This window comes from Cariama cristata, unplaced genomic scaffold (assembly GCF_000690535.1).
Source record: "Cariama cristata isolate BGI_N322 unplaced genomic scaffold, ASM69053v1 scaffold12048, whole genome shotgun sequence".
Lineage (NCBI taxonomy): Eukaryota > Metazoa > Chordata > Aves > Cariamiformes > Cariamidae > Cariama > Cariama cristata.
The window spans coordinates 8,682-36,308 of record NW_009630743.1 but is presented as its reverse complement, the minus strand read 5'-3'; the positions used below and the strand labels follow the sequence as shown (position 1 = coordinate 36,308).

The 27,627-nt window shown below is 39.1% G+C and overlaps 1 protein-coding gene across 1 annotated transcript; it reads right to left on the bottom strand.

Moving 5' to 3' along the window:
• Positions 1-27,627, bottom strand: SLC23A2 (solute carrier family 23 (ascorbic acid transporter), member 2). Its single transcript, XM_009705683.1, has 15 exons — positions 27,352-27,627; positions 26,584-26,682; positions 21,460-21,576; positions 20,126-20,283; positions 15,711-15,799; positions 14,134-14,204; positions 12,806-12,987; positions 9,921-10,041; positions 9,046-9,202; positions 7,024-7,171; positions 5,910-6,015; positions 2,749-2,878; positions 2,470-2,607; positions 1,176-1,271; positions 1-627 (listed from the first exon to the last, which is right to left on the bottom strand). Exons 1-15 carry the CDS (start codon positions 27,481-27,483, stop codon positions 395-397), a joined length of 1,977 nt encoding a protein of 658 aa, XP_009703985.1. The 5' UTR covers positions 27,484-27,627; the 3' UTR covers positions 1-394.

Genomic DNA, 27,627 nt, shown 5'->3' with positions numbered 1-27,627 from the left:
GGCGTAACTAACATTGCCAGCAATGAACGCGCCAAAAATGCCAGCATCAATGACTTAAATAAAATTACTACAAAAAGTAACATTTTTCAATAGCACCTACATACTTCCGGAACCTAAGCCCCATTTAAAATAAACAGATTTAGGTGCACAGGTATCTATAGCTTTTGAAAATCAAACAGAGGAGGATTTGCAAATTTGACCCAGAGACACTAGATCTGGCTACCACCACCCACAACAGAAAAGCTTTTTTTTTTTTTTTTTTTTAAATCCGTCTCAGCTCTGGTTCCAGAATTTAAATGCAGATATACAAAACATATATTTTAATGCTTCTTAATCAGCAAGAAACTGCAAATACATCTTTTACTACAACTAGATAATATAATTTCAACTAAGGCTATACTGTAGCTTCTGAGTCTTCATCTGAACTCCGGCAGTTACTGCTTTTCCTGAAGCCTTTCCACGTGTAACCCATGAAGGTAGGGCTGATGGGCAGGAAGCTGAAACACCTGTATTTTTTAATAAAGTTCATGCCAAAAGGCAAATCGTATGTTTCCATGCCATCCAGTGACTTGCTTCCTTTACCAACTCCTTTCTTCCATTTCCGTATTCCCCTTTCTTCAGGGCTTCCTAGAAATCAAAATAAAAGGAAAAAAAACCCACCACATTAATATTTTTATGTAAAACACACGCACATAGAAGAGAGGTTAAGAAAGAAAACCCTCAAGTCTCAGACACCATGTTCAGCAAAGCAGTGGAAAGATCTTCTAGACTCCTCAGAGAGGCAGGAAGAAGGGAAAAAAAAAGTTTATTGGAAATGGCCATTATCTGTTTTATTTCATAACTGCAAGTTGAGGCAAATTTCTCCTCTTGAACGGAAGCAGGTTTGGATCTTAAAAATATTTTTACTCTGTCTTCTGAAGACAACTATTCTGGTTTAATTTTTGTCAGCTATTTTGTATTTTTAATAGGATGGAGACCTTAACCTGAAAAAGATTCAAAGGGTTCTCGAGGCAACTGAGGCATGCAGGTGTTAAGCAGTCAGCTCTAGGCGTTAAAGAAATCAACAACAAAAGCAGTAATCTTTTCCTCAGCTCCTGCCTCCATGAAATGCTGTGTTATCTTCATTCAGAACGGCAGTTACTATTTCAGATAAAATGACAGGTTCACATGCTGACCTGGAATGGTATTATCCAAAATAAACGCAACGCAGCCACCGACAAACATGGCCGTAGTTAGAAGAACGTTTAATACTTGATCAATGCCCGCTATTCCTAGAAGAACAGGGGAAAAAAAAAACCAAACATTTAGAATTTGAATTTTAATCATACATATACACATGCTACTGATTTACACACAGGTCAACTGGGAAAACTTGCTACTGAGGTCACTGAGGAATCTGCTCAAATAGGACTCTTAAACCACTCGGGAACAGATGCAGAACCACTTCACCTAGTATAGCCCACCATGAGGACTCCTTCTTTCCCAAAATCTAAGTCCATGAACTTTCAGCTGCTTATAAAAATGTCATGAAATGTCGTTTTAGTTTCTACTGCAGATGTAACTGCTTAATTTAAACTAAATAGAAAACTACAAAATGTAAAAGGCGAAACGTTCATAATGTAAAATCATGTGCAGTGAAATAATTCCTTTTATAAAACTTTACTTTTTAAAAGGGCAAGACTTCATAGCACCAATTCAAGGAAGAACATTGTATTAATATATCATCACCTAACTCTGCTTGAATGATCTACTTTTCTGAACAACTTAAAGTAGGTTAGATATGCTCTTAAATCTGGTTCTGAAGCAATAGCTATAACTAGTTAGTTAATATTTCCTTTTTTAAAAAAAAACACAAACAAAAAACCCCCCCAAAAAACCAAACTAAACCAAACCCAAACCAATTAAGTATTCCTGTAGAGAATCTTCCTTTGACGACATACGCTGTCATGACCACTACTCAGAAGGTAGTATTAAGAAAAAAAGAAAACCTTCTCCATGAATTCACCAAAACTGTAATTTGGCTAACAGCCTGAAACCAAGTTCATTAAAATTCAGATTCAGAACACATATCCAGTGACAAATAACTTCGAAACCCCAAACAAATTCATAGATTCCAAGCTCTACCTTGGTATTTCCCCTTATTCTTTGACCATCATTTACAACTCAGATTCACCCTTCTAGTCCTCCTTTCGGTCCAACTGGCAATCACCTTCTTCCATTGTTCTCCAATGCTACCCAGAGAGAGCAGGACAACTTCAGATGTATCCCACTGAAGCATTCAATTCAAGTCTCAACATCGCAACTAACTCTCCTCTGAACACACCTGCCTTCTTATTTGTAGCTTTCATTGTCTCCATAATACTTTGTTTTTTCTCTTATTTACCCTTTACATTACTTTGAACTTGTATGTACTTCGCATATGAGCACGAGGTAAAAGTATGCTTTGTTTAAATGAGCAGAAACACATACCTGTAACCAGTGGATTTTGTTTGAGATAGCTTGGCAGGACAAGCCCAAAGAAAATGGAAAATCCAAGTACAAACAGGTTACGAGAAGAATTTAAATCTATGAACTGGAGATTAGACAGACCCACGGCTGTAATCATCCCTAAATAAAAATACAACAAGTCTCAGCTTTTATATAGTCTTTTTCTTCAAAAAAAGATAGTAACATACATACAAACACAGCACTGGAGTAAAAAGACAGAGCCATACCGTACACAAAGAGGAGCAACAAAACATACGTTACCAAAGAGAGTGCAGAAAAGGGCACCAAGCACGGGGTCAGGCAGCGATGCAAAGAGAGCACTGAACTTGCCAACCATCCCAAGCAAGAGCATGAAGGCTGCTCCGTACTGAATAACCCTGCGACTGCCAACCTGCAGGAGAACAAAAAGGAAAGGACACTGGAAAAAGTCCATACTTAGCCCAACTTCATGCCTTGCATTTTATTTTATTATTCTCTTTTGCATTTAAAACTTCTTTTCGAGCTTCCATTCATACTTTTTGTAGTGTTAAAACACAGGCTGCAGAGCCTTTACAAATGTCTTTGAGGGCTCAGCTGTAACATGGCTGCACTCCAATACTAACACAACCGTGTTTGATTTTGTTTGCATTAACATTAAGTCATCTTTAAAATTATTTGTAACTGCTATAGCCACAATAACCATGAAATGTGGTGCAGTCCCTTCAACAATAAAGAAAACAAATAGACCATAACTAGTAGAGATGGCAAACAGATCAACCATAATGCAAACGGAAAAAAAAAAAAATGCACGTGTTGCTGCTCTTTTACACAAGAATATATGTATCAGTTACCTACCATGCAGTTTACTTGAAGGAGATGCAGGCTTTCTAGACAGAGATTATCAACTCTGTCTTTATAACATCGCTCTTTGAGATCAGAACTGAATTCACCTCATATGCCAATCACGGCTGTGCTAACACTGTGAAACCAAGTGCCTGCACTTCCTTCTAATTTTTATTGTAAGCATCCAAACTTTGGGCAGTATTTCTCTGGCATTATGTTGTAGTGGTAGTTGACAAACTTGAACGGTCAATATTTTAGTAGTGTTACACTTGCGTAAGAGGTGCACCAGGGACAAAAAACCCCCCTATTACGCTGGTAAGGTGGTTTCTAGCAAAGCCCTTTGCAGGTCTCTTGTTGCAGATTATTAAACTTCAAAAAGAAGCAGATACTAATTTGTTAATCATGAGTGAATGAGCTAAATGAGTGAAACGAGAGAAAAAAAGATACAGTAGGCATGTTTAGGGTAAAAGTACTTTCCCCCATATTCTTCACTGCTTAACTGTCAGGCGAAATGCGTTCACCTACAAACAGAAGCCACACCAGTACATCACGGTGTTCACGAGAGTAAAAACAGAAGTTAGCTTGCACCATTCTCTACTTTTTATAAAGCTATTAATTTCCTAATGGCCACCAATACCTTGCTCTAAAATTATCTTCCTGCATGAAATAGGCAGATTCTTTAAAAAATCCACATGATAGCAGGATATATTTACGCAAACGCTCAATCACTATGGGGCAAACAAATTAAGCTCCTTTTGAAAGCTACTGAAAGCATCCTGGTCAGCATTTAGCTCAAACTACATATTTATTCCCAGGCACTTGTAGACACACTTCATGCGATTATTTTGGAGAGCATGATATGGTACCTAGTACCTTACTGGAATATTTAATCATCAACATTATGGCATAAGCTACCTATAATTTTGCCCCAACTAATCAGATTTAACTGATTCTCCTCTCATCAAATAGAACTTGCTCACAGACTAGCTCAAAGACTTTGCAGTATTTACATCTAGCTGAAGCCTCAAATTGAAATTCTAAGCGTAATCATATACTGATTTTTAGAGAGGTAAATGCCTTTTCAAATGTTGCACTGGTGTAATGGGATCACCAGCACTATGTAAGCCTTCACTCATGAGCATTAAAGATTTCCTCTCCCAAATAAACGGCAGAGTACCTACATGCCAAAAATCTATTTTGAGATAAATTGAAGTTGAAAAACTATTAGGTTTTTTGGAATGAATACGCAGACAGGAAAACAAGACAGAACACTAGAGCACAGCCATCCAGCTGTGCCATTCTGGATAAGGCACATTCACTCTGCCATCATGCGCTCTGAACAGAAGTAACTGTAGTTAACTCTGTTCGCTGTAACAGCTGCCAGTTTAACATTCATTTTTCGCTGTTCCAAAGCAAAATGTACACTCATTTCTGTGGACTGTTAATAAAAAAGTGCTGTTAATTCATATCAACTCCTATGAAGTAACAAAAGAAAGGAAGCAGACCAGAATAAACCTGTCTTTAATGACTTCTAACCAGAATTTCTTCTAGAAAATTTCCATCAGCAACTGATTGCAAGACTTATACAGACAGCAGATGGTGCTATTAGTATTTATATTCCACCCTAATACCAAACAGAATCATCCTTTGTGCAGAAAAAAAATGGCTGAACATAAATTCATCATCTATATTGGATTAAGTCAGAGGGATGAACTATTTTAAGTGGCCAGCATACACCTTCTATCTTGTAGTACGCATGAAGATTAATAGCTTCCAAGCGAAATATGCAACAAGATGTACGTATTTACAACATAAATTACTCTTACCAAATTTGCTGATATTTCTTAACAAGGTTAAATTAACAATATCAAGCAAATCTATCTGCAGTCTAAGGTCTCCCAGTTTAGTAAGGCATTCAAGCATGTATCCAGTTCCGCATATGAACAAAGGAATTCCTCAAGTGCTTATATATTTTACTGAGCAACACTCCAAAAAATATGTAATCCTCTAAGCATGCCCAGTGCCTTAAAAACCTACCATGACAGAAACAAATATTTAAGGTACATTTAACTTTGAAGCTACCTTGACTGCAGCTCCTGTTCTAGCTGTGTCAGCACAACACCCTAGTACAGACATACATAAACCCCAAGGACCTCAAGTTGCATTTCATTGTGTGTTCAAGTGAGACATCACAAATTGTCAGTTCTCTAGCAATGCCTTCAGAGCCAAGGCATCCAAAAGAGTATCAACCCCAGTTTACAGTGTTTATGCCTCAACTCACAACACCCTAGAGCCCTGGAATGCCTTCTTGGTTTTCAAAGGGTCAGATTATTTAGCATCATCTGCTTTATGTAGTTTTCTAACTGCCCTTTACTCTGAATAAAAATAAGATTTTTGAGGTCCTTATCTAGAATGCATTTCCATTAGACAATGGCTGGTACAGACAAGTTAAGCAAATTCAGTGCTGTGTAAAGTTTGCCCGCACAAAGCACTCCGTATGGTTTCTTGGAAGAGGATCATGCTGTGAATCACGAAAATGGCATAAGCCATCCACCAGAGTTAAAACTCAAGACATTGAGTAATCAAGGTAAAGCACATACCTTTGTGATGCCCAAGACACCAATGTTAGGGCTGGAAGAAGTGGATCCGTTCCCTGTCCCAAATACTCCATCCAGAACACAGGAGAGACCCTCAATAAAAATCCCTCTGTAAATCACAGACAGACAAAAAAGAGTCAAACCTGTAATAGCGCAGATTCACTTCAGATAGTGCTTGATGACTGCATCCTACGTGGGGGCTTATTAAGGCATCTGTCCCACATGAATTATTATAATTCACGTTTCAAGCTCCAACACACCTGGAAAACCAACTTCAGTTCTGTTTTCTATGTCTTAGATCATAGAATCATTTGGGCTGGAAGGGACCTTTAGAGGTCATCGAGTCCAACCCCCCTGCGGTGAGCAGGGACATCTCCAACTAGATAACGTTGCTCAGAGCCCCATCCAGCCTGACCTTGAATGCCTCCAGGGATGGGGCTTCCACCACCTCTCTGGGCAACCTGTTCCAGTGCTTCACCACCCTCATTGTAAAGAATTTTTTCCTTATGTCAAGTCTAAATCTACCCTCTTTTAGTTTGAAACCATTACCCCTTGTTCTGTCACAGCAGACCCTGCTAAAAAGTCTGTCCCCATCTCTCATATAGGCCTCCTTCAGGTATTGGAAGGCCGCAGTGAGGTCACCTCGAAGCCTTCTCTTCTCCAGGCTGAACCACCCCAACTCTCTCAGCCTCTCTTCAGATAACCACGTTCTTAAACTGAGGAAATTACAAAATAATTCAAGTCAAACTGAGAGCTGCTCTTTATTTCTAAAACTGCATTTCAGCTTAATTTGACAGGCTACCCTGATTCCAGAACCGATTTAGAGTTCTGTCCCTATGGAAACTGTACTATTAACTTCCACGGACTCCCGCAGGAATAGGACTAGGTTTCCATTTTTGTTTCCAATGCCGCATTTGCAACAAAATAATTCAACATGACAGTTGCATCTTCTATTTCAGATACTTGGCCCTTGTGTTTGACCAAATTGTAACATGTAATCTCAGAGCACATTCCTGTCTTATACCAAGGAAAAAAAAAAGGCAAACAAATCAAAAACGTGAAAAAAAAGAAGGTGGCAGCATAAGGCACTGAAAAAATATTTCTTTTTTTGACATACCTGTTTATTGCATGAATTGGTGGAGGAGGAGCGCAAGACAACCTGGCACAGGCATAGTAATCTCCTATCGATTCAATAATGCTAGCAACAACTGCGCTAAGCATTCCTATTACTCCAGCGGCTGAAATTGTTGGCAGTCCCCACTGAACTGTGAAGAAAAGAAAACTGAAATCTCTCATGCCACAGAAAACAATTTAGATATCAAAACATACAGCAATTTCATAGAATCATTTAGGTTGGAAAGGACCTTTAAGATCATCAAGTCTAACCGTAAACCTAGCACTGCCAAGTCCACCACTAAACCATGTCCCTAAGCACCACACCTACACGTCTTTTAAATACCTCCAGGGATGGTGACTCCACCACTTCCCTGGGCAGCCCCTTCCAGTGCTTGATAACCCTTTCGGTGAAGGAATTCTTCCTCATATCCAATCTAAACTCCCCCAGCGCAACTTGAGGACATTTCCTTTTGTGTTGAGTACAGGGGGACGATCACTGCCCTGGTCCTGCTGGCCACACGATTTATTCATCTTTAATGGAATCAATAAACGCCCTTCACAATAACACAGTATGGCAAGTTCAAGTAGATGAAAGGAGCAAAGGAAAAACTGCCTAACCAACTGCTTTGATCATGCTTGGAAAAAAACCAAAAAACCCCAAACCCCACTAAAAAAATTCCTCCTGTTCAGAAGGAAGGAATTTGAACTACTGCTTCTGAAAAAACAATTCTGATCAGTGAGGCAAATGTCCCTTAATTATTATTGCTCTAAAAACTCAGTCTTTGATTACAAATTTAGTCTACCGAAGAGAATGGCCAACAACCAGCTATGATCACTGCACAAACATCTTCCAATTCCAAATTTTTGTAAAAGAGAAAACAAGATTAATTTAAGCCTGTAGAAAAGCTTGGCAGGTTTTCCACAGCAATTGCCTTGATGCTTTTATGTCTTTGCAATAGAATTGCTTCTTGCAACAAAAGGAACTTTAAGTCACACAAATGTGAATGAACAAGGCTTCACAAATAAGAAAGGTCTAATCAGGTGGAGAAGGTTTCCTCCTCTTCTTCCCTAAAAGCTTCTATTATACATCTTGCAAGTACTGCTTTAGAAGTGGTTTCTTTTAAGAACTAATCAGAACCAAAGCGTATGGAAAACCACAATGAAGCTGCCTCATTACAACGTAGTGGTATTCCTAACAATTCCATTCTCTTCTAGTAGAATGTTATTCTATTATTACGTCATTAATTTCTGAGCAGCACAAGGGTGAACCAGTTGTGCAACTCTCTCTCATACTGTAAGAAACAGCCTTTAACAGCTTTAAACGTGGAGGTGGCCAGCAAAAGAATACAAACATCCAAGATGCTGTGTAAAGTGTTTTGTGTTCTCTTGTAAATACTCTCTTGTCCTTTGATAAGCATTGACCAGCATTCTCTGACTTACCCATCAGCAGCATTCCAGTGCCGCTTCTTTAAGTCAGGATATTTTTAGGTAGTTGTTAACAGTTGTGCTAATTCAAGAATGGGTGTGTTTGGGGCAGGGAAGTGCGTTAAGCTGGAAAAAACTCCACACGCTACTGATTCTTCAGAGAGTAAGAATCAATCACTTCAGTAGCTCTACAGGCGTTGTAATAACCCATCTTTATTACTGTGTAACAGTAACAGCAGCTGACCACAGTATCGACAAATACAGACAAATCAACCTTTCCCTGAAAATCCGTGTTACATACACAGTCACACTGTTATCCGGTCAAGAGTTACCTAGATAAACCCTGCAAGTGCCTTCCACGAATTCAAGTTTCAGAAACTCAAGTCTGTCTTGGATGAGACCTTAAGGTATCAAATTAAAGAGGAAAACAAGAAAAAAAAAACCATCGTCCCCACCTACGATGCCTTTAGATCAATGCATGTTGAAGTGCATGAGAATATAGTACTGAGATAAAAATAGTAATGCTTCTGAAAACAACAGAAATGATACTTATGGGCACATTATTAGAAAAACAGCTCTTAAAACCAGACATACTTACAAGGATAAGGAACCTTGAACCACGGAGCTACCAATAACACTCCTCGTCGTGCATCTGTGCGTGCGTAGAAGCCGTACTTCGAACTGTCAGGGGGAAAGACGTCTGTCACAGTGAAGATGAAGCAAAGCAACCACGACACCAAAATAGCCAAAATAATCTGTGAAAGAGAAGAACAAAAGCTGTTTAAAATAAACTATCATTGGCAATATTCATCAACAGCAAACAGTTCCTGCACAGAATACCTATTACACACATATCTGAGAGTGATCTTAAGCGATATTTTAAGTCTGAACAAGAAGTAAATCCTGTAATAGATCCGTGAGGATCAGCCCCTAATGAAGGTGCTGTTACAAAAGCTGTAGAATTAGGGCAAGTCTCTCCCCTAACAAATGGGGAAGTCTCCAAATGGGCACTTAAACTAGTGAGTTAGTCTCAACTTTACCAGAGAAACAAAAAGAAGTCTTTCACATGGGGGAACGGAGTATTGCTTTCATAAAACTAGAAGATAACGATCTCGCCAATCCTTTTTGGAGGGCTCAGTTTAGGCTTTCATTGCATGCATAAACATACCTCTTTCTCTCCCCCCTTCCCTCCCCTCCATGATCTTCATCACTCCAACCACTCTTCACCAGAGACACATACCAGAATGGGATCTGGCAAGACTACAATATGAGACTATTTCCTGTGGCAAATGAGCCATTTAGTTAAGTTTCTCGTAAGTCCATTTAAGCTTTTATGCCACTTTGTGATCTATTGTATTATTAAGAAAAAACAAAACCAAGGAAAAAAAAACAAAAACAAAAACAAAAAAAACCCCACAAATTAGGGTTTTGGGTTTTTTTTTTGCCAACTGAAGAACAAGTTCAACTACTTACAGGGAACATCTTGAAAAGCTGCAGCCTGTATGCTGTCCATCCTTTCTTGGATTTGTAAATGGGTAAGGGAAATTTGACATTTCTGGCATACTGAGAAAACAACAATACTAGGAAAATAGTCCTGAGAAAAAAGGAGGAGGAGAGTGGGACAAGAAAGACATGTCATTAGCATCAGTATGTTAAAAATCCTTCTCAGCACAAACCTGTTCAGGCTCTTCAGACACAATATAAATGTACATTTTAAATTTAGCACAAGACAAGGCGTCATAAGACAATATATTTTAAATAAATTATTGTTCCACAAAAGCCAAAACAATGTCACTTGTATTCTAAAGTGCTGCAAAAATAGCCAGCAGCAAACAGGTAAATTAAACTAGGAAAATGAATCAGACTGAAGAAACAGAAAAACTGGAGGTTAGCGTACAACAATTTTTACATTTCAAAACTTGCACAAAACTCCAAAGCATTTGAAAAATTTCTGTCAAGGGAAATTCTTTCTTCAATTCTTAAGAATGCCTTTTTTTTTGTATATGCACCTTTCACTAAACAGCTGTAAATAAAGTAGAATAGAGCCCAAAACCCAAGATTCCATTCAACTGCAGTTCACCAGTAACCCAGTTTACTGCAGTTTTTAGATGCCTCAAGTACTATGCATTTTCCCCCCTTGTCAAAACTGCTAACCTCCTCTCTACATTAAAAACTAATTTAACTTTACAGCTAAAATAAATATCCACTGCAATGAAAAATAAAAAGCCAGGGCAGGTTGCTCAATTTGAAATAGCCAAAACCAGTTTTGCTATAAAGAGGCTACACAAAGAGTCAACCTGTCTGAAGAAGCAAGGCTTTTCTGAAATCGGAGATTATGTTTTTATCAGCTGACTTAAAAAAGGCGGATTTTAAGTCTCTCTCCCTTTTCTGTCCAAGATCAGTTTCAGCCCGTAAGAAACAAAACAGAGCTTTATTCTCCCTCAGTCTCCAGAAACAAAGAGCTCTGCACAAGAAGGGTGTCATTTATAGCCTTGACCCCCGACTAGACTCGAATGATAAAGGCACCTTTTCCTTGCATTCAGGAACATTTTGGCATCTCTCCCAAAGTCCATTATGGAAAGATGGGCTCCACTTCCTAACAGCAGCTATCCTGGCATGATAGCCCTGAGGACAGGTGGCTTTGCATTTTGATTTATTCAGTATAGAGTTGTAAATAATGTAATAAGGTTATATTATTGTAAATAATATTACATCGGCTACGTGGCAGGGGGGCTTACTGCCATTCTGTGAAATATTACCAAATCTTTAAATGCCCAAAGAAAGAGTTTCGTTCCCCAGATATACAGGCAAAGACCAATTCAGGAACGATTTCCTTTTTTTACAGATCACGATGTCATGAGTTTTATGGATTGAATTATTTTAGCTTGGCACTCACAGAACAAGCGAGGTCAGAAAACTGTTTGGGAATCTGAAAATCTTGTCAAATAACATCTGCAGCTAATAGACGATAATAGCTCTTACACAGGTATTATTCTGCTGTGCTAGATAGCAATACAGTATTTTTATCTCATCAGAACAGCCAAGACAATTTCAAGTGCCACATCTTGTAGAGATCAAGTTAATTCGGAGTGGCTCTAGTTGGCTATGGAGTTATTTTCAACAATCCAGTGCACGTTTTTGCGTGGCAGAAGCCAGAAATACTTATTGACTCGGTAATATTTAAATCCTGTTCCTAAATTGATTTTTTTTTTTCCATCTGCAAAATGTCAACTTTAATTACACATTTCCATGTCCAATTCACCAAAGGTCTTCTTGACTGATTTAACATTAGTCCCAACTTGCACAGAATTTGTTTTACAGGAAAATAAAACATTCCTTTGGGTCAGCTGCTTAACATAATAGAATAACAAAAATATTCATGATGTTAACATCCAAGATAAAAGAGAATTAAACAGTCCTTTTAATCATAAGCTGCACTTACAGAATAGTTTACATGTTCAAAGTACCGTGCAAACGGATTAGTCGGAACAGAATCTGATCTCATCAAGTCATTTCTTCCGCTTCCAGAGCCAGCACAAAGTTGGTCGCCATACACTGGATATAGCAACCACTTCAGCCAATTTCCTTCTCCCTAAAACGCGGTTCCCATCCTTATTTGGCTGGTTAACTGCAGCACCTCACAGGAAGCTTTTGTCTTCTCTTCATCTCATTTTTCTCAGTTATTCCCTTTCATACCACTAATATCAATTCTTTAATTTCCCTGGCATCCATATCTACAGAAGCACGCATATCACGCCCTGAACTTCACTCCAAAAGCCTTTTCGTCTACTAAACAGAAATCTGTTTACTTATGCCTCATTGACCACGGCATTCGTGGAAATACACGTGCTCTCTGTCGTCATACAAATTTCTCTTGGCTATAGGTAAGCAAAGCAGTAATAATGACAAAGGGACCACTACTATCAATGGTTATTTGCTCGCTGTTGCAGAATAAGAAACATACACAACAGCATCATAAAAATAGACATACAAATTGTTCACAAATCTCTCCGGTGTTTTGCGAAATCATCTTTTCTATAGCACTGAATTAGACCCAGCCAATGGCTTCCAGACCAACTACTGTTTTGTAAAACTCTCTGTTCTCCACACCTCACTTTCATCCATTGTCCTTTCCTGCCTCCTTGAGTTGCTGCTGTCCTTATTCCCAAATTGCCAGCTGACCCTATCTAGACCCACTCACATGCCTGCACACAGTATTTCTCCGTGCTGGGAGCACTGCAATGCTACCTTTGGCAGCCGAGCAGACTCTAGCTTTCCCTGGCACTCCAAAATTCCTGCTTGACGACTTACCAACTGGGACCCCCCGGCCTAAGCCAAGAATACCCAGGAGTACTTACAACATAGCGATACCCCAGTGTTTCCCTGCTCTTTCTCCAGCAGCTTGGAAACCGGAGAGGCCGATGAGAGCAACAGTTGGAGTGATGGTCAGAGGTCCGATGTATCGCAACAGGGCACCAGGAAGGCCAAGCAAACCGATCACCACTTCTATCAAGGAGGACATGATAATAGCACCTTGGATCTGAACACACAAGAACGGGAAAAAGACAGTTCAGTCAAATCTTACGAGCAAACCCAAAACATTTCTTTTTCTGCTCTGGATTACAAACTGCAGTTAAAAGAATTCAGTGACACAGAAGAACTCAGCAAATTTTTTGTCATAAAACAGCTCATTATGTTTAAGTGACTTATTGCTTAAGCATAACACTTATGGTTTTCTCCACAAAACTATTACACAACAGACCAGTGGGCCAGTCTGGTAGCTGTGTGGATAGCACATCACACTGTCAGACAGGAGACCTGGGTTCCAGGCTAACCTTTAAGCTCTCAGATCGAACCGGCAAGGGTTGGTGGCGCCACGGAGGTGATGCTCCTAGCTCCTAGGGGCAGAGTGTGTGCTGCATTGTTCACAAGTGCTCCTTAGAAGCTGGTATAGAGCAGCGTTGTGGTCTCAGGAGACTGTCAGCCCTCTTGGCTGCAGGGCTCTTGGCAGGATGTAGCTATGGTTTGAACATGGGGAAGAGAGAGGGGTTGTTTTTAATTAAGAAAAAGTTTGCAGCCCAAAGCAACGGGATGGGAGATAAATTCCATGACACACGCCTTAATTTGGACTACGCTATCTACCACTCTAGTGTGATGCCTGGGCACAACCCTCATCCTGGGCTCTGCAGAGCGTGACGAAGTTCAGACTGCAGTGCTGCGAGTGGAGGAGTTTGATACATTTCAGCAAGTCTCTTGGGAGAATCAATGTTTTATCGGAATAGTCTCCAACTTAAGACACCTAGGGATGCACCAGATTTGCTAACTGTATTTACCTTCCATGGGACAGCCTACTGAACAGAGTGACAGCAGGCAAGTGGTCTGGTAGCAGCTGAACTGCTACCAGTGAGCACAAATCGTAAAGTTTTACAAGAAGAGTATTCGTCTCGCTTGTGCGTTTTACTGCGCACCTTTTGGAATGTGGTAACTAACTCCTTGTATTTGCTGTCCAGCAATGAACAAGTTGAAAAGATGAAGACTTCCATGAAATGAGTAAAAGCACGTATTCAAACGAAAATCGCAGTGAAAGAAGAAATTACCAACTTAAAGATGAGAACACACAGACAGTTAGGTGAGAAACTTAACTGGAATCGGACAGATCAACAGCTAAAGGCTACTCCTACATTACCTCTCGTATTCTGGGATACCAGATGTGCTCAGTGTGAAGCAGTTCTGTTGTTCCATTTGTAACTGTTATATCTTACAAAAAGAAGAAAAGAAAAAACACAGGTATTTATTCCTCTGCCACTCTGCCATCATTTAATACAAAATAAATCTCTCCTTAAGCTGTGTCTGACAAATGAGCCTTGATTTACACAGAATAAAAGTTCTGCAATGCTACAAATCCAGCAATAAACATGCTTACAATCCCCAAGAGCTAACCACTAATTCTACCCACTGTACCAAAGTGGAAAAAAAAAATCATAACTTTTAGAAAGAAAGGTCAATTAGGGATTCTTTTCCCACTCCAATAAACACATGAATGGAGAATTACTCAACTGCACACTAGGAATCAAGTACTCCAACATTTGTTGCTCACCAATTTAGGTCACTCACTGAATGATGAATTGACCCGTGGTAACAACCCCATCTGACACCTTTCGAAGGTTCAAAGGTTCAAGAGCAAGATGCAGCAAAGGCTCTTTTTGAAAAGGTGAAGCAGTGGAAAAAAACCTGCTTTGCTATCAAAGGTTATCAGACAGTATTTTCTTTCAACAAGGTGTGTATTAGCATACTGGCACATTCTGGCACACAGAAATATCCAACACAGGTAGCACTTCTAAAGCACACCACAGTTTGCCTTTGCCTCTTGGGCACCGAAACCCACATGCCATTTCCCAGTAGCTAAATCTGACTCCTCCAGTGAGAAAAAGTGAATGCTCAAAGCTAAGTTTTCTACAGAAAAAACATCAGGAAAACTAATTAGATGGTCGTCAGTGAATCAAAAGAGATGCATAAACACATAAATAATATAAATATAAATGATTAGAGAATCTAAACAACAGCCGGGAAGAACTGTAGCTAGAAGCAGGCAGCCTGCTTCTCCATACTGCTGTCTTGCACTGCCCACAGCCTTATTACTGAATAACAACACCCCATGAAAAAGAAAACTGCCAGAGCTGTTTTCTAATTTAAGTTAAAGCAAAAGCCCCCTACCCAACCAGTTTTACTGCACATTTTCCCTCTAGATAAATTCAAAAGCTTTCAGGATGATGACGTTAGCAAAGAAAAAAGTTAAAATTAACATCCAAATATTATCAAAGCTTGCTCTGCAAAACCTGTCAGGTATGAGTTAAACAGGTAAAAATACTGGTCTTGAGGTGATGCCAAACATTGTTCAAACTTCCTAGTACTCAACTGAAAAGGTCTCAATTGGACTCACTATTTCCAAATACTGGAAAGAACATTCAGGGAATCCTTCTGCCTTTCTCTACATTGCTAACGAAAGAATTGTTTTATGTTACTGCTAGATTTCTTTTGTCAACATTTTTATATCTAAAAAAAAAAGCCCAGAAACAGAATTCCACAAGGGCATTCTTAGGAATCTTTTTCCAAGGCACAAAGCTTTAACATCATAAAATGAGAGAATTTTTCATATTCCCTTCTTATTACTTCCAGTTTCCATATCAAAAGGTTTGGCAGTTGCATTATAGGTGATGTCGGTCATTTGTTACTCAAACCTGAAGAAGCATGAACGACAATTACCTGTATTATTACATTTCCACTTCTCCAGGGACAGTATTGCTCTAGCAGGTGCTAGGAATGCAAAAGCACTCGCTTGAAACAAGGGTAACCTGGTGGAAAGGGAAAGAAGAGATGCTGACATTTCTCAGTGTTACAGTACCGTGTCATGGTATAAATTGCAGTTAGGTGGTTACTCATCCTCAAAACCATTCTTTATTGGGGGTTATTAAAAATGTGAAATATGAGAATTTCTTATTAAAAAGAACAGCCATAGAAATACTAAGACTTCACAAAGCAAAGACCTAGCAGATGAAACTACGTGCATGAAGTTGTTAATACAATGCCTATAAGAGATAATTACTAGATACCAGCACACAGGTACCAGACCTTGATTTAAGGTTTTGACTCAACAGCACAACAAGGATACAGATGCATGTTCTGATGTAAGTACCAGCCAGACTGCTGAACATGCAGCTTCTACTGTCCCGCCACACCAAAAAAGCTCTTTGATAGGGCAGTCTGCGCACTCAGTACCTTCCCTCTGCATGACTTGAAGTACAGTCATCTATACATTAATTTTAAGTGTATGTAAATAACTATTAGGTTGATAAGAGCTGATTAGATGTTCCAGGTGGCCACCAACAATAAATACAAACGCTGCAAGAATTTCAAGATGACATTCTTAGCCTTGGTGTTAACACTTTCCAAAAGGTTTAAGATCTAAAGAGCATCGACCAGCACCAACTACGTATTTATTGAATCAACTGTAGCTTGTGTAACATCACAAATATCCAGATGTTACTTAACTACAGAAAAGATGCACTTTGAACTATTCTATAAATACTGCCGTTAATAGATTGTAATAAGATTCTCTTTAATAGCAGATCTCAAACTGTAACATGTGGAACACTTAATTGCTCATGCAGCTCTAGTTACTGCACTGCGTTTATGGTTGTTTTACAGCCGCAATGAAGTGCCTTGACACCAGTGCAAACACCAGTAAAGGAAAAAGAACTAACTGTAAGAGATTCAGATGAAGATCAGCAAAGGCACAAAGAAGGGGGGGGGGGGAAATCTATGGGAAAAAAAAAAATCCTAAACACACTTAACACAAAAAAGATCAAACCAGAACCATGTTACTAACAGTAGTTGTAAAGTTCACAGGCAGGAAGTTAGAACAGTTGAACTACCATGGGAAAGGAGTTTGGACCATGAGCAATGTAAAAAGCTGACCCACCAACCGCAAACAGTGCAAACTGCATTAGAAAGTCAAACTCCATAAAATACAAGCCATCTGAGCACACCTGACAGGCATGCAATTCCCTTCTAAGTTTCTTCAAGCAATAATCAAAGCTTTATCTTTGGTGAAGAAACCGTTGGTAGCTACAAGTGAATGATTCACCTTATTTTTCAAGGTTCATTAAGCAAATTGAGCAAGCTGGTGCCCATGGCAAAATATGAAATACCTGTAATGAGCTGTTACTCCTCTATCCCACCTACACAGTACTCCGTCCCCTCCAGTGATTTTGTAAATATACATTGCAAACACATTCTCCAGTAATGAAGTCAGTTGTACTGAGACTTAGGTCCAGAGTGAGAGTTTTGTATCACACAAAATACCCTGCATACATATTGAGTAATAAGAATAATAATTAGCACGTCTAGTTTAGCTATCCGCTCAACCTTTATATGAGACAGTTAACCTGGAATATTTACCAAAAGGGCCAGTAGGCTCGAAATACTGCCTTTTTTTTTTCTTTTTCTAAGCAGAAAGGAAAAGGTGGGGTGTTTTTTTGGTTTTGCTTGGTTGGTTGGTTGTTTCTTTTAATTAATACTCAAAATCAGCCAACCAAGATCAGTTTCTTTCTGAAGAGATAGCTGCAGCTTGGAACATGACTTACAAAATACCTTTCCCATTGCTAAGCCAGGCATTCATTACCAGCTGGGTAAAGTACTACCAGCTTTTGATTGGGATATCACTTCAATTTCATGTCAAAATTGTGAAGTTGCTCAATTTTGGCACCAGCCCTTGTGAAGACAGAGCTTTTTATGCAGTTAAAGTCATCTGGAAATATCTTCATTATCCTAACGTGTCACACAGATGTAAGAATGCTCAGACAATGTAGTGATGGGCACAGCAACAAACCTAAAATGTTTAGGTATACTAAAGCAATGTCTGATTGTCTCAGTCATACTAATTACTCTGAATCCTTGCCAAATCTTTTGGCTTATTACATAACCTAATAAATAGCTTGAATTCCTAAAACTAGTATGGGTACCAAATTGACCACAACTCCACCTCATAATTGTGCTAAATCCATCTTTAAGGACCTTTAAACCAAGGAATTTGACCTTTGGAAACCGCAGTGGCTTCATTTGCTGCAACACTTTGCAGTTGACAGACTTGCCAAAAAATACTTTAAAATCTCATTTAGAGAATGTGGCTGCTATATCCCATTCCCACCCTTACATAAAACCAGAATCACATGTTAAATAGTTATAAAACATTCAACTGCAGAAATCTTCCCCTTAAATACGAGTTCACTTATTTTAAGACCCAAACACAATTGCCTCTTCAGTATATAAACATGTACTTCACAGCGCAAGTGGAAGCTACTGAAAAGGAAAAAAACATGAAACCACCACAGAGGGCAGAGGTGGGATTACACAGAAGGAACAGAGCATTTCAAAATGACAGGACCACACCAGTTTCTGCAAGAGCCCCACATCACTCTATGGTAAGTAATAAAGAACCCAAGATTAGTTAGGGAAAAAACCAAAATACGACAAATGTTAGTTCTGTGAAGAGATACAAGTCTCAGGAAGCATAAACCCTAACCTTTTTCTGATAAATCTGAGGCAGAAAAAGAAAGCTGATAGAAGTACAAGAAAACAAAGCTCCCTTTTGAGTTCATCTCCACCCACAACTCGGCACTTATACAAAATTGGAAGATTTTAAACTTCAGTAAATCCAGGGAGGAGACACTCAAAGGTGAACAATAAAAGACTTTATCTTCCAGTTCCTGCCTAGGTCAACAATCCCTCGATTCCCTATATAAAGCACAAATACAAGATGGGGAAAAAAAAATACATCACTCCCATTAAAAGAGAGGTTCAAAACACCAAAGGGCACAACTCTGATGTTGTAAGTTGAGCAAGACATAATAAAAAAAATAAAGGGGAGGGTTTTTTTCAAAGGAAAAGAGACAAGAAAGCTAACTAAAGCTAACTAAAGATTACATTGGAAAACCTGAAACATTTGGAAAATTTTAGATGAAAAGCTCATCCACAACTGCAAGTGATCTACCCTAAGCTTGCCTTTTGCACCCTACTGAGATAACTTTTCCACCCAAAGATTCTGTTTCTTAGATAAATCTTTAAAAATGTGGGGGGTGTTTGTCCATTTTCAATGGGAATGCAAGATTTCAGCTCACGTTGTTCTTAAACTGAACCAAATGACCCATGAATCATTCAAGTAAGCATATGAGGGCATACTCTTAAAACAAGCACTTTTCTTCTGGTTTTACTTATGACTCGGTTTGTTCAAGAAGATGCAGAAATAACCGCAGGTTTTAGCTATTCCGAGTTCTCACAGGTAGAGTCAACAAAAGTTTAAGCAAACACATCACACATCTCTCCGCAGCATTTACTGTAGAACACACATTTTAAAAAAGACTGATCTTCATGTTAATAAAACTTACAACATCCTGTTCTTACCAACACCAGATTTTTACAAGTATTTGCTAACACTTGAATTGGTCTCTTGCATCCTCCCCTAAGGAGGGCAGACCAAAGCAGAGGTACAGGCATCCCTGTGAGGCTACACCAACGTATGTTTTCCTTCCCTACTCAAGGAAGGATCATTACCTGCAACTCAGAGTAATGAACAAATAAAAACAAATTATCTGCTTGTATTGGAAGGTAACAGAGACATTCAGTTCAGAGAATAAAAAGTTACCCTTATCATTTTTCCCTGTCTTTTTAATTTGACAAGCCTGTATGGGAACAAACACACAATTTGCTGTAGGACTAATCACAATCACCTAAATATTGGCAAGAATATAGTATCATTTAAGAAACTAACAAAAATATCCAAATTAGTTCCTCTTTATCAAAGTATATGAAATTTTCCTTTCCCCGAGAAACACTGCTACCTTCTCTGTCCTCACGGATTTCCTTCCTCCTTTTTCCCCGCTCCTTGTCCCTGCTCTATTTTCTTACCCTTGGAATGCCTTCTCTGATTTCAGATCCACCTTTTTTGGGGAGTAGCTTTCCAAAAGCCTTCCCTAACTGCCCTGTATTTGACCTGCCATCTTATGTTTATCCTTTGAAAACAGACTAACTACCTCTCGGGTCTCAGACTGCATCCTGGAAATCCCCAAAGATGTCTAGTCTTATCACCACCTCAACAACTAGAAACAAGTCCCGCATCTCACCTGCACCCAAAAGTTGTCTGTAACAATGTAGTGATGCCCACGCAGAAGAAAATGGTCCCAATCAACTGGCTGGTAGCCCACTGGTCAAATCCAACACACATGGCATCAGCTAGCAAAAACGGCACTGCTATAGTTCCACTGAAACATGTCAAGTAATGCTGTGAAGAGAAAAATGGTTTGTTAATACTGCAGCCAATATTCATACGTAAATAAATTCATGACCATCTTTTCTTTCGCATTGGGTATTTTTGCTTTTGAATTATCCACCAAAGTTCTCACTTCCTGATCTTTAGCATTTCTTCAATTATTTTCTTTCCGTATCGAGCTACCACTAGCCTGTTGCTAACGATCACTACTTCTGTAGGATAAACTAGGTTATTTAAATAGCTACATGGCTACTGTTCTTGATGAGACTCAGAAAAGAAGATAAATAACTCCATTCACTTTCAACCATGTGAAAAACCATTAGCTTACAAATGAACTTAGAGCACACACAAACTAGGATGCAAATAAGCTCCCAAAAACCAGAAACTAGGTAGTCATTAATTCCTTTTCAATCCAAATATATTAAGCAAACAAACAAACAAGAGTCACCATATTCAACAATGCAAGTAAAAATATCATCCCTACAGAACTGCCTGTCCTTGAGGAAAGGCAGAAACAAAAAGGATGCTTTGGAATGTATTTGTTTGGAGATCTCAACATACTTTACAGATATTAACAAATTCCCAGCATTCCTGTGGGACAGATATTATTACCATTTGAGAAAGAAAGGAGATGAAACGAGCTGTTCTGCTTCACACACGTGAGCGGCTGAGCTGGTAGCAGGGTCCAGCTCAGCACTACAGTCTTGCTCGTTAAGTCCACGCTGTCACTCCAAGGAGTGCAGAATTTGCCTGCCCTGCTTACTTGCGAGCCTACAGGTCCAGGACAACGCTATCAAGCTTGCACAACTGAAATGACTACAGCTTTAATATTCAAGATTTCAGGACTAAACCATTCTCTCTCCATCTTTTGGCACCATCCAGAGGTGAAAAGGTCACTTTCTGAAGCTTACTACTTATCATTTGCTCACTTATTTACTAACAGCAGCTTAGAAAACTAAATATTTAAGTGAATCTCACAAATACATATGCCAGCAAACAATAATATACATCATTACCAACACAGTAAGCATGTGATCAACTTCAGAAGAAACTATCTTAACACTTTCTTCAACATGTGAGAGCGTGGGAAGAATAAAATTATCACATACACAAATGCAGTGAACTACACAGAAAATACTAAATAAGCTTTAGTTACAGAGGAAAAAATACAGCTGTTTTGAAACACACCTGTAAGCCCAAAAATATGCAGAGATACCAAGGAGGAACGTCTTCAATAGTGTAAATCATGTCAGTTCTCTGTGCGTCTAAACTGCCACTGCTGTCCAGCGTCTCTGCCAACGAGCTCTATTTTGATAGGGAGGGTAAAAAAGCAGGGGAGGACACAATGACAACAGCAGGTTACTGTTACATATGAATAAATCGAACTTGAACTATCAGGCAATTCCCAGGTACTCCAAGGCTGGTATAATACTCCCAAGCAATGCTGATACGCTATATTTTTAAAGCCTTTTACCTCTGATGATGAGCACATCTCCAGCTGTAGCTACCGAACTGGTACTGAACACATTCACTTCTATAAGTCATTCCCTGCTTATTTATAGTAACACAACAATTGTTCGTTTATGATATAATAGATCTCGCAGCCATAAGGTGCCCAAAAATGGGATTATCGTGGCAGAATTGTTTATTAAAAAAATAGAGAAAAAAGAGAAATAAAAAAGGAAGAATTGGAACTAAGTAGAAGAGTCAATAATGGCTATTTTCAAAGCAGAACGGCTATCTTTGCATAAGAGACCAAAATCCCAGGCTAGAAAGTTCCTCATTATGGTAATTGCTTCCCCACTTAATTCTTACTCAATTTCAGTCTTGGTTAATGTTTTTTACCCACAAGATGTATTATTTTTGCCTCCATCTCATATTCAAGCAGTCAAGAAAAACGCTGATCATTATAACTGAATACATCCACAGCCGATTTACATTAGTCAAGTGGATTTCCTCCAAACCTACAGCAATTTAAGCAAGACCACATTCTGGCCTACCATGTGCCCAAATCCACAGAGAGCTAACAGACAAATGACCACATATACACACGCATCAAAATCCCTGCAGATTTTCCACTAAAATAATATTCAGCTCAATCATTTCTTCTTTACAACTAAGTGGAATCGTTTCGTTCAAACGCTCTGGTTTTGAAATTCCTGGGAACAAAACCATGATGCTCCAAAGCCCAAATACCAACAACAAAAGCAGGAGGAAGTATCAGATTTTATCATTTCAGCTCAACTAACCAAAAAAATACCTTACATAACTACTGTTCTGACCTAATCCACACTAGAACACAACAAGCTCACGTGAAGTAGCCTTACACAAAGACCAGGAACTTTGCCAGACTCATGACTTTGGCTCAAAGAGTCTTTACTTCTTCAAAAATCACAACGCATTCACAGATTATGCTTAGATAATCTCCATTTGGTTTATCGTGTACAAGGTCAGGGAAGCCAAACTGACCCATGGTATTTCCCTCTTGCCTCAGATTTCTGTTGGAACAACAAACGCCACCGGGTTAATTCAAATTCGGGGAGTGTAAATGATCCCACCACTATGGAAAAGTCTAGGGTATTACAGTGGAAAAGCAAAATATAGAAACACTAATTTCAGAAAATGTTTTTAAACAACGTTAAGCACTGAGCAATCTGCTCACCAGGGTTAGTTTAAATAAGGTACAGATCCTAAGCAGAGGAATAAGGGAAACTGTTCACTGCACAACTCATCTTGTCAATTTGCAGCACCAATGTAATTTTTTCCATTGACTGAAAAATGAAAGATCACTCTCCTGACCTGATTCCCTAAAAAAACAACAAATGAAAAAAATCAGGAACTTGAGTTTTAGAGTTTTACCTCATACTGGAAGGAGAGCACTGAGCGGCAGTAAACCTGTACACACCTTGTCTCTAACTGGAACTTAGGAAAAAACATGTATATCCTTCATGTCAATGCAATTATGTGCAGATCCAAGGCAGGGCACGAAGTGGCTGACCCACAAAGACAGGCAGAAGGAGAAAGACTCAACAGTCAAGGTTTGAGTCTTTGATTTCCTCTAAGAACCAGAGGTTTCTTCTAAGAACTTTCGCAGGAAAACAAAGATTCACCCAGACAAGCTCCTGGGACACTTTCCGTTGTTATAAAGCAGTTTTGTTAATTTTTCCCTGGAGACTATACAAATGCGCACATACCCATGTATATTAAAAATTATGTGTGTGTATGGTTGCCTCACCTCTACTCTATTTCACTGCAACATACGCTCCACCCAAGAACGCTGCTCACCAGTGAAACTGCCTCTTTATTCAATGTTTTGACTAAGAGGTCATTATACATTTTCAGAGAGGCAGAGGTCTTGAAGGAAGTGTAAGAATGGTTACAACATCTGCTCATGAAGTAGGAAGAGAGATCAGCAAAAATTAATTGTTTGCTTCATCAATCACGTCAATGTTGGCTTCCTGAAGCCACACAAATAGCAGCACAGATTTAGAAGAACAAACTGTGGACAGTTCCCCATCTGACTGCAGTGTGAAAAGCTAAAACACCTATCACCATGCACTGAGCAACCTGCATTACTCCTTCCAAGGACAGACAGAAATGAGGTTTTCAAAGTTCATGATGTTCCCATGCAGGATACCAAGTTCTCTAAAAGTCCAGTAAGTGATTTGTGCAGATTAGTGACTCTGTTTTGGCTCCTGCCTTTTGAAAGCCCATCTTTTGGCCTCTTTTCTACCTTTTCTAACTTTGCCAGACCAATATCCAGTAGCACCTAACTGTTCCACTTAGTGCCAAACACTAATTTTTCCGCATAGCACTGAGAAATACAGGATACTCCTCATTCCTTCCAAAAGCCAGACTTATTCTACTTTGGAAGATGATCCTTTCACCTTGATCAAACCTTTAGCAGACAAAGACCAAACAATGAAGAATTTGAGAACTAGGGTGAGGTCTGGCTATCCTGGTGAGAAGTCACTGGGTAGTCACTGGCCCTTTCATATCTCAAGCGTGTGCCTGCTGGTTTAATATACTGAGCGTGTGCTGGTGCTTGCCAAGTATGCCATAGTGTGCTGTAGGGAACTGCTTGGAACGAACTAAACCTTTCTGAACGAGATACCAATCAGTTACTGATTTTTTTTTTTTTTATTTTTAATTGGTCAAAGGTGAGACAACACAAAAATAAAAAAAGGCACAGAATAAGTATAAACAGGGGGAAAAAAATGAGACAAAGGTGGAGCAAAAATGTTGGGGGGGACATACACACACAACAACAAACCCACCCCAAAATCCAAAGAAGCAAACACAAACAACAGTGCAAGACAAAGGCTCTGTTATCAAGTACTAGTGGGAAGGACCAAAAGAAAAAAAAACTGATTAACTGTGGGGAACAAGGCCTTTAGACAATACCTAAATAAAGAGCCAGCAACATGTTCAAATTAATTCTATTAAGCAATAAGCAACATAGCATTGTTTATTTTACAGGGATGCAGCAATACAGTTATTTCTCACCTGGGTTACCAGTTTATTGTTTCAGCTAACAAATACTGCAAGACCATGTAATCATTGGGCATCCTCCAGCAGTTAAGTACATTACAGTTTTCTTTGTTAAGGACTTTTTAGTCAAGGTCTTTCATTTGCTTTTTTGGTGAATGATCTCTCAAGAGGAATGGAAAGACAAGAACAAACAAGCTTCATACACACACTTATTTTAAGCCAAAAGCAGGAGGTTTGCCCGGATTACCAGAAATACTAGCCTCAAATACTATCTTAATACATGAGGCTGTTAATTGCTACAGTCCCTGCTTTCACTGTTCATTCGCTGTAAGCCACAGCAAAGCTTTACCTCAAGCAGATTTGGTTAATTAAAAGCTCATGGTCTCTTTAAGGTGAATTATCATCCATCATTTACAGTTCTGATCACATGGATCAAGTGGAAGGGAGAAAAATACACATTTGGTAAAAACAGGCCATGAAGACATGCTTTAACGTCTAGAGATCGTTTATCTTAGTTGCACAATTTCATCCTAACACCTTTTGCTCAAGGTTTTTATCAGATTGTCTCTTTCCACGCTAGTCTGAGCGTGCTCCAAAAAACAGCCATCACAGCCATATGCATGTCAGCAGCTGCAAAAATTTGTCCATTAAAATATCAGCATGATCAAGATGGTAGTAGAGATGTATCCGAGACATACAGGTAGACTATCTGTATGACACAGAGTATACGAAAGCGCATCATGGCATTCACAACATTCTTGTAAAACCTAACACTAAGAGACCTCTGTCAGAATCACCCGTTTAGGGTATACTTTAAATCTGAATTTCAGAACTGAATTTTGATGTCCAAAGTTAGAAAACCTTAATCACACCCTTTGATATCATCCCTGTCCCAACAGAAGTTACAGCCTCAAAGAAATGAGTATCATGATGCTCTTGCTTGGAATCAAGAAAGTTTTGTTCTTGTTTCAATTAGAACATTTGAAAAATTTGGTCAAATTGAGGCTTTTCAGAGCTAAGGCTTAACCACAAAGCCAATTAGATATAAACATTTCAGAAAAAGGTACTGTTCAGATTTACTGTAATCCTCTTCCTTATTTTAAACAAAAGCTCAGATACACACCATCTCTGCTTGCAAGATTATTATTGAACAGGCTTGGGGAATGACAGAATTGAGAAAAAAAGCTGGAAAAATCACAACCAAATTGGTCTCCTTTGAGGTCTCAACAGGGTCTTCCTGCATAGCTAAGAAGATACAATCAATCATTATCCTAAGGAAAAATGTACAAGGGTTTTTATGAATGACCTGAAATTAATTCATAAAGCTGTCACTCAATAATAATAAGCAGCCCTCTACTTGGAAAAAGGACTAGAAAAATTATGTTTCTGAGGTTGGAGCTTGGAAGAAATTGGGAAAGAGAATGGAAAAGATCCCATTTTTGAAGGTGCTCGACACCACCAGTCACTTGACTGAATGCAGAAAAAGTTACAAGCTTAAGAACAGAACAGAATGACCTTATCAGGGAAACCATGCAAAAGGTCAATGGAAATTAAAAAATTGCATATTATGAATTTTGGTGCCAGGTCAAAGTTCATTAGCTGTGTCTAACATTTGCTGAGTCATTCCCCATGTTCTGCAACCAAAATGTGTGACCAGAAGAGTCATGAGGACAGAACTCTCCCAAGCCCAATCTGGATCTGCAAGTCAGCATGTTTGATTAGAGAGAGAAAAATCTCTCGGCCAAGTAAAACTACCGTGCACAAGTAACAGAACTGAAAAAGCCAGAATTACTTCTCACCTAGAAGGAAACCACTACATACCTTTTCTGCTATGCCATTTTCTGTAGTATAGATGGCCATCAACTCTGTATCTTCTGTATCCTGATCACCGCTGGATGTTGCTCCACCATTTATCACGACCTTAAAAACAAAACAAAAAAAGAAACACAAGGTCTTAAAATAAACATTTTCTCTGTAATCACACCTGATATCACTCAGTTTTCTCCCTTGGTACTTGACATATGCCTTTGACATTCTGTCAGAAAACATTACAAGCATGGCAAGCAATCATCTCTATGACAGCATGTCTAGGAATATACAGAAACTCGAAAGACATCACATACAGCTCCTCAAAGCCTGGACAGTGTCAGCTGAGGGTGGGAGGGAAACAAACAGCAGATTGATGGAAAGAGTTCTTAAGACGCAGACACGTACAACAGAACGATGCAGCTGAAAATCTGAATAAGTAAAAGACGACAAGCAAATGTTTCTTCGCTGTCACCTGCTACTCTTGGTCAAGCAACTCAGACACAGGAGGGACTGGTGCATTCTGCAGTAGGACAATTAATGGTTCTACTCATGAACTGCCTGGGGTATTGCACGACCTGTAAACAGCACTGCTTTGGAGCACAGACACGAAGAAACTACAGACATCATCATTGGCCATGTTTTATATATAAACAGTAACAAGTGGCAAAAGGTGTTTTACTACTTGTGGAAATAAAGGTTTTGTACCACATGTTTAGAACAAAGCATTATTAACTGATTCACATTGAGCTTAACTACGCGGTGCCTGAATATGTTACTTACAGGCAGGGTGAAAAAGGTGGGATGTTTAGATTCATCCTCGTATTTGCCTTCTGTTGAGGCTCCTGCCTCCACTGATTTCGAAGTGGTATTCTTACCAATCCCCATCGTGTCCAGAATGTCAAGGACTTGCATACAGGACCCAAGCGGATGCTTCTGGGATGGCAGGTCAAATACTATGGACAATTTCTTATTTAAGCAGCAGCACCTCCAGGAATCACAAAAGTGCTCAGTAATCCAGCTGGGACATTAGGGTTGCTTTTTTACGTATCGTTAGCA

Coding starts and splice junctions, on each gene's coding strand:
- SLC23A2 (XM_009705683.1), bottom strand. CDS start 27,483: ATGCAAGTCCTTGACATTCTGGACACGATGGGGATTGGTAAGAATACC. Junction 12,988..14,133: donor GGTATCCCAGAATACGAGAG/GTAATGTAGGAG, acceptor TTGTGTGTTCAG/ATCCAAGGTGCTATTATCAT. Junction 628..1,175: donor TTTGGATAATACCATTCCAG/GTCAGCATGTGA, acceptor TTTGATTTCTAG/GAAGCCCTGAAGAAAGGGGA.